The sequence below is a fragment of the Echinops telfairi genome, unplaced genomic scaffold (genome assembly GCF_000313985.2).
Source record: "Echinops telfairi isolate 266 unplaced genomic scaffold, ASM31398v2 ScPeMD7_7469;HRSCAF=8507_1, whole genome shotgun sequence".
NCBI classification, from domain to species: Eukaryota; Metazoa; Chordata; class Mammalia; order Afrosoricida; family Tenrecidae; genus Echinops; species Echinops telfairi.
This window is the reverse complement of record NW_022111373.1, coordinates 5,843,925-5,851,887: the sequence shown is the minus strand read 5'-3', so window position 1 is coordinate 5,851,887 and position 7,963 is coordinate 5,843,925. Positions and strand designations below refer to the sequence as shown.

The 7,963-nt window shown below is 43.2% G+C and overlaps 1 protein-coding gene across 2 annotated transcripts in view; it reads left to right on the top strand.

Moving 5' to 3' along the window:
- Positions 1 to 338: 338 nt before the first annotated feature.
- The window catches only part of UBE2B (ubiquitin conjugating enzyme E2 B), an 11,133-nt gene continuing 3,508 nt past the window's right edge, over positions 339 to 7,963 (top strand). Inside the window, exons 1-4 of one of the 2 annotated variants that reach the window (XM_004696617.2) lie at positions 339 to 475; positions 2,541 to 2,621; positions 3,855 to 3,880; positions 7,744 to 7,833. In XM_004696617.2, coding sequence (XP_004696674.1) covers positions 432 to 475; positions 2,541 to 2,621; positions 3,855 to 3,880; positions 7,744 to 7,833 — 241 coding nt within the window. In that variant the 5' untranslated portion in view covers positions 339 to 431. Of the gene's footprint in view, positions 476 to 1,005; positions 1,236 to 2,540; positions 2,622 to 3,854; positions 3,881 to 7,743; positions 7,834 to 7,963 lie in introns of those variants that run through there. The other variant, XM_045285082.1, reaches the window with a different exon arrangement.

Below are 7,963 nucleotides of genomic sequence, written 5' to 3'. Positions count from 1 at the left end.
ATCCCGCCTCCTTTCCCTGCTCTCTCCGGCTCCGGATGCAGACCTCTCCCCCCATCCGGCCAAGCCTAAACCAGTAAAGGGGGGCGCGCAGGGTGGTGTGCTGGTCACAATGGCTTCTAACCCCCTGGCTGTGAGCACAGAGGACACCAGTTTGTCATCGCGTTAAGCAAGCCGACATGCGAGCGGCCCCTGCCGAGAGGCTCTGCGAACGAGCTCTCTTCCGCCCCGACCTCGCTCGGCTCCTCCCCCTCCTCTCCTCGTGGTACAGGCAGAAGGGCGGAGGGATCTGGAGGCGGCGGAGGGAGACGTCATTGCAGGCTTGTTTGTGCGGCCGCGGCGGCGGTGACCCGCACTGACTGGGCCGCCGCGCCGGGGTGGGGGCGCTGTGCGGGACTCTTTTCTTTCAGATTGACGGCGGGGCATCCGGGAACATGTCGACCCCAGCCCGGAGGCGGCTCATGCGGGATTTCAAGCGGTAAGGGCCTTCACCTTCACCTGGCTGGCAGCTTCTCTTCAAGGCGACGGAGCTCCGGGGCGGGGACCCCGGACACCTTCCCCTTCGGAGCCCAAGGGGGCGGACTGAAGACCCCGGTGGGACCGACGGGAGCCCCGTCGGAGCACCGGCTCCCGCTCGCCGTCCGCCGGCGGCGTTAGAAATCTCGGTGCTCCTGCCTGGTCGTAGCCCCAAAGCGTAAACAACAACAGAAAGGTGGCAGCCGGCAGGCCCTACATGCCCCGCTGCCCACTTCAGCCTGCTCGCCCTCGACCTCAGCACCGGCGCTCTGCACCCACGGCGCCTCGTCCTTGCCTCCCCGGAGTGAGTTCCATTGTGGCGGCTTGTGCCCCGGCCGCTGCTCCGGTCCAGCGCTGGTCCAGCTCCCCGCAGCCTCCGCCGGGGCCAGGGGCTGGGGAGAGGCCCGAGTCTCCTTTGTGCAGCCAAGTAGGAGCTGGGAGCGCGGGGTTCGGAGGTTGCTAACCCAGCCCGAAACCCGACCCTGCGCCCGCCCACCGAAAGGACCTTGAGGACGGTCCGGGCCTCGGGCTGGCCACCCTGGCGGCCAGGGCCTTGAGGTGTCGAAAAGGCCTATCTGTAACTTCCACCGCGATCTGGAAACCTGCCTTCTCCTAGACGCTGGGCGCTCGCCTGGTGCTCCCCGGGCTTCCCTTTGTAAGACACGGGTTTTGTTAGGGAGGAAGAGATGACCGCCCTTTGCAGTTGCTTATAATCCCTAAAGGTACAGTAAAATAAAGGGGAGAGAAACCCCAACAGCCGCGTTTCTCTGGAGATCCTGAAAGGTTTGTCGTTTAGGAAGTAACCTCTCTGACTTTCCCATTAAACAGATCTGAGTGAGGCCTTTGGAAACCATTGTTTGGGGCTTTGCTCAACTTAATTATGTCCAGCTTCCCTTAGCCATTTACATCTGATGGGTGTCTTATCAGTGTAAGGGGCTTATTCATAGAGGCCTAACTTGCTTAAGGTTGGTTAAAAACCACTTTTGTGTGGACTGATGAGCAAGTGCCCCGCCACATAATCACTACATACAAGGAGGCTTCTAAAATTCCCTGTGGAAAGTCCATTGATCTCTCAAACTCTTTCTGAAGCACACATAAATGTAGTTTCACTTATATGTAGGTGACAGGTCTTTACAAGAAGTTACTTGGGTGCAAAAGGCATTGTGAAACTTGAAATAAGTCGATTTCAGGTTCATTCATGTATGTGAAATTCAAATAACAAAACGTACAGATCCTGATTTCTTAACTGCTCTTCTCTCCTTCATTCTGGATAGAACCCATGGCCCCATTTGAGTAGTTTTCCAAGGATCTTCAGGTTACAAGAATTTGGCTTTGTATTGAGGCTCCTGGTTTGCAGGATGCAATTTGGTTGTTTGCGCAAAGCCTTTCAAATAGACCCAGATGAAAGCCTCAGGTGACTAAACGAAACGTCATCACCAGCCGGGACAAATGGGATCAAGTTGCTCTCCTTCCTGAAAGTGACTTCTTCCAAGAACATGAGCGATTCCAATTCTGTGTGTGTGTGTGTTTTGCACACAGCTGTGGTTAGGATTCTCAGTCATTGCCTGTTTAAAGCCGCAAATCTGATTCTGTGAAAGTAGTTTTGCACTTGAGTTTGTGTTTTTCTTTTTGGTGATGGTGCAAAAGAACAGTCTGTGCATCAGTTCTTCAAGAGGTAATGTCTTCACCTTGAAGCTGTTTGAAGAGGGATGAGCCCAACTCCTTTGGACTTTTAGAAAATGTGCCGATCTATTTAATGAATGAGACAGGAACCTCAAAAAGTCTACGTAGAAATTCCATTACCATTTAGCTCCAATTCCTCCTGAACTTTGGAAAGCCCTCTTTTATATGTATCTGGTTGATTTCATTATTTCTTGAAAGTCAGATTTAGCTTATTAACTGCTCAGCGCAAAGACAAGGAAATGGGTTCAGTCTGTGTTGGGAGAATAGATGAGAGAGACCTGCAGTACTCCGGCCTCCTTAGTGACCTTAATGGTTGACTTCAAGTTCCTGCTATGGATTTCTAGGTTGCAAGAGGACCCACCTGTGGGTGTTAGTGGCGCACCATCGGAAAACAACATCATGCAGTGGAATGCAGTTATATTTGGGTGAGTTGAGAAAAGTGACTATGTTACACATCTAGGAGAAGAGTCTGAAGCGGATATCAGGCATGATATCAGGGACTGAAATGGCAAGATAAAATTAGGAAAAAAATATCTTGGCATTTATGTAAAATTTTGCTTTAGTACTTACTGATTTTATAGTCACTTTGGGCTTTATTTAATAAGAAACTATCTTAAACTAAATTAAATGGAGTAATAAACAAGAAAAAGATAAATTGTCTATACAAAATGTACCAAGCAAATATTTTGCGTTCATTTGATTGTAACTAAAAAGTCTTGGAACCAAACACGTTGAGAACTTTTACCGTGTCAGGATTTTCAATGAAGAAGTTTCACGACCCACTGTGAAAATAACCGAGTGGAGTTCTTTGAGAACATCTTACATATTTACATGTTGCATATATGCCTTAGCCGAGAAACCAAACTCAGTCCCATTGAGTCAAGACCGGGTAGAACAGCACAGCACCTGTGGGTTTCCGAGACTGTAACTCTTACAGCAATAGAAAGACTCTTTCTAGATGCCTTTAACTTAAACTTCCCTGTCTTGTCTCCGCTTTCCTTGGACTTGATCCATTTATTTGTTTCTTCTTAAACCAAAGTTTTGCACTAAATGCAAATTTGCTTCAAAGTAATGCTTTACCATAGAATCAGTTACAAGAGTGTAAATTAAAGTCTAGAAAGAAAAAAAAAAGAACAAATGCATTTTTTTAAAACTGTGATTGCCCAACACATTCAAAATGTTAATCCTGGGGTTTTATCTGAGATGCTGAAGGTGGGGGCTGAGGAAAAATTAGCAAAGGAAAGAGACTTTCCCACTGACATCAGCTGAGCAGTTACACTATAGGAACTACTGTGGAAAAGCAGGACACTTTGGTGGGCTGTAACTTAAGATAAGCTAATTATCTTAAACTATTGACTTCCTTATTGAAATGAATTCAAAAGATGGTGAACACACCTACTTACAAAATGACTAGACAGCATTTAAACATTAAGTTCCCCGTAAACCACCCTGGGAGAAACACTTAGAAAATGTAAGCTGCCCTATATGCATGTGTTTGTGAAAATCTAGGGTAAGCTGATAGTTCACAGTATCTTTAAAATTCCACAAACTGTAGAGTGAGCCCTACTTTCCCTGTTGGAGTTAATCCTTCCCACTTTTGAATCCGAGAAAAGCAGACTGAAGAACTGAATTCTAATGAGACATATTCTTGTTTTCAGACCTGAAGGGACACCCTTTGAAGACGGTAAGTTACTCCGGTATGTTGTCTAGTAGTAAGAGTGCTTCAAAGCAATAAATTGTAGCACAAATGTAGCTACTTAACCATTTTTTGTTGTTACAGGTTAGGTTGAAAGTTAGTGAAGCTGCTGAGAAGTTCTAGTACACAGAGGAATTTTTCCCCCTCTCATCAGCTTCATTACTTCTGTTGCCAATTCCCTCTCTTTGCTATTTGACCAGAGAAATGTAAGCCTAGATGGCAGGATCGAGGTTGGGAATAGTTTATATTTAGATGGCCTTGAGGCATGCTAACGGTGTCCCTGAGGTAAGCAACAGGAGAATGATGATGCTTTTTTACTTTGTTACCTACATTGACAGTGTGCTGAGCTAAAATTGTTTAAAACTTAACTGCTAGGTCTTGGCAAACAGCTAGCGTTTAACTCACAGTCTGCATAATCTTTTGCAGTTCAGAGTAGGTGTCTGAAAGTGGGAAACTAGTTTTTCACATAGATTTACCATTGAATTTATCACGTGCATTTTAACCAACCACAGAGATTTTTCCCAAGTTATGTCACAGGATTTTTTTCATCGTTAAACTGTTTTGTTTAAATGGCTTCAGAATCAATCTCAATGATGTTTGTATACGGATATTGTTTATAAGGAGAAAATGAATGTCCAATTTGGGAAATGGTTAAGCAAATTATAGTGTATATATAGATTCTGAAGTTAGGCACTTGCTAAAGACAAAGGTAAACTGGATATAGGTCTTGATAGAAAGAAGAGTCACAAAATAATGTATGTTCGTAAATCAAAAGGTATTGCTACTGGGCATCAGTGCTTATATGTGCACACATTTATTCAAAACAAAACATGCTTGTAAACATGTCTCTGAGACCAGTGGGTGCCGACTAATAAATTCTCATGGGAATGGCACTTAGTCTCATTTTAGAGTTCTTAAAAAATGAAGTAGGGGATACTTTGTGAGGGTCTGCAACAAGTTCACAGGAATGCTGCCCTACGTAAAATAACCAGTTTTTAGATGGTCGTGGGTGGCCTGGGAGACCTCAAAGCTAAGCCCAGAGAGGGAGACTGTCGGCCTTGACTAAGAAGAAACTGATGCGTTCAGAACTGGTGGACAACAATGATAGAATTACCATTGATGTGATAGACACTGAAATTGGGGCCTCACGTGGTTCCCCAGTTTCAACTTTAAGTGAATTTGTGCCTAGATGCATGTCCAAAGTGTTGTATGAAGATCAGTTAGCTGCAAGAGCTTGTCTTTCCATCAGCTATTTAAATTTTAAGCAAGATAAAAGCTAATGAAGGAGATTTTGTGGAGAAATGCGTTTTCCCAGGTATTACCAGTCTTGTGCTTAACAGTATGACCCAGAAAACAAACTCCAATCAAAACAGTAACTTGCTGGGCCAGTGACGATTGTTTGGGATGATTTCAAAGGGGAAAATCTTGGTCGATTTTCTTTTTTTTCCCCTTTTTTTTACATTTTATTAGGGCCTCATACAACTGTTATCGCAATCCATACACACATCAGTTGTGTAAAGCGCATTTGTACATCATTCTCAAAACATTTTCTCTCCACTTAAACCCCCGACATTAGGTCCTCATTTTCCCCCTCCCTCCCCGCTCCCCCAGGTCGATTTTCTCAAAGGACGCAGCTGATCAGGGGCACTTACTAGGAAGAAGTTTTAAGAAAATGGGATAGGTGCTGTGCCATTGAATTGATTTCAACTAATGTGTGTCGAGGTTGAAGTATGCTCCTTAAGAGTTTCTCTAGCTGATTTTTAAAAATTAAGATTGTCAGGCCATTTCTTCTAAGAGCCCTCTGGGTGGTCCAGAACCACCACATTTTGAATTAGCTGTTGAAAATATTAACCATTTGTGTTCCCCAGAGACTCTTATTAGAATTCTTCCCCCGTTCAATGATATATTTGTTAGCCTAGATTTTCTTCATACACTTCAACCAGAGCAATGGATTGCAACAGATTGCATGTAGAAGCAGATATGAGAACCTTACTGCCCTCTATTAAGCCAGATATTTAAGAGACTTAGAAAAATGTAAAAACAATGCTTCACTTACCATGTTTGGCAGGGAAATATTTTCATTTAAAAATACTGCTTATGTTAACATGTAATGGGCTTGTACTTATTTTTTAATGAGTATTTTAGGATTTTTCTTAGTTATTTCTCTAGGTAGTTGTTGGCTTAGTACAGCAGTTCTCAACCTGTGGGTCGCGACCCTTTTGGGAGTCGAGTGACCCTTTCACAGGGATCACCTGATTCATAACAGTAGCAAAATGACAGTTATGAAGTAGCAACAAAAATATTTTATGGTATGGGGGTCACCAGAATATGAGGAGCTGTATTAAAGGGTCACGGCATTAGGCTGGTTGAGACCCATGGGCTAAGTAGGTGCTGTCAGGTCAGTGCCGCTCACTGAACAAAGTGTTGTTTGTTCCCTGTGCAGAAAAGGCAATGGATGTAACCAGTGGGTATATACTGATTCACTAGGACTGAAGGTTAACATTTCAGGGATTTTTGCTACCTGGTAGTTATTAGCTGATGTTATTTCTCTTGATTACGTATGTAACAAAGGTAACAAACACTCAAACCTCATCCTTTTCCAGTTGTCGCACTAAATTAGACTACTATTTTTGCAGTTATTCCTATTATGTGTGTGATAGAAATAACCATAAAATGGTACGCTGTTAAGCATGCATTTCTTTTCCACTTTACATTCAGGGACTGTATTGGAAGCTTAGCCTTGATGTAAGAGTGGAAAGCACAGTCTCCCAAACTTGTTTGGCATACCCTCCCCCACCACCCTTAAGGAAAAAAATGACTCAGAGACCCCTGACAATTAAAAACCATTGTACTGTGTAGCCCATAACCCAGGATAAAGTGTGGGTATCTGCTTGTGCAGCCCCCCCTGGGTCGTTCCAGTGCCCTCCCAGGGGCTCATATCACCCACTTTAGAAAACACTAGTGTAAAGGAAACCTAAGCTCAAAAGGCATTAGGATAATTGCTCCATATTTGTACTTTGCCTGTTTTTCCAATGTGTAGCTATTTTGTAATTAAATTATGAACATTAAAAGTACATAATTAAGCACAAACTGAAAACTACACCCAGTGTTATTGAGTTGCCTCCAGTTCCTAAAAGTCTTAAAGTACAGCACAGACCTGCTATATGGGAGCCCATTGCCTTTTCGTTCTCTGGCTAAGCCGGTGGGTTTGAACCACTGACCTTTGGGTTAATAGTATAGTACTTAACCCTCAGTGTACCAGGGTCCTTCATCAGGCATAAGCCCATCTTTATTAAGTTGTTTATTAAGTTTATATTTCATAGCATCTCTTGCTAATATACTGAAATATAACATAAAAATTGCTTTTGCTTTTACTTATGTCTTTGCCTGGTGGAAGCATCTGGAATAACTTAAGTTTAAATAACTTTCTAAGGAGTAACTCCCAACTTAGTAAATGTGAATCTGTCCAGGAGGGTGGAATGGGAGAGCCTCACCCTTCAGATGGGTTTTCTCAAAGTAACAGACCTTGGATAAGTGTCTTGGTAGCTTGCTTATTAGCTTCGATGCTTCCAATCTGAGTCCTTTTGCCATGTGTTTTATAATTCCCCAAATGTACATTTTGAATCTTGTTTCCTAGGACCAAATTGCCCTCTAGAAAAATATGACAGTAGACATTCCCACCAATAGCTTGTGAAAGTACTTGCCAGTGCTGTGTGAGATTTATTGAATAAGCTTTATGTGCAAAACCAAAATTAATTTTGTTAGGTCATAGAGTGAGGAATTCATTGATGGAGAAGTTAAAAAGTTGTGTCTGACTTTACCATAATCACTTTGGTTTGTTTTCTACCTAGGTACTTTTAAACTAGTAATAGAATTTTCTGAAGAATATCCAAATAAACCACCGACTGTTAGGTTTTTATCAAAAATGTTTCATCCAAATGGTAAGTCCCATACTTTATTCGACTTTGTAAATGATCAGGGGGAAAAAAAACATGTTGTTTCCCTCCTTGTATGTCTTGTTCCTTCTCAGCATCAGGTCCCACTTCTTGACGTTGCCTCCATGTGGTATTG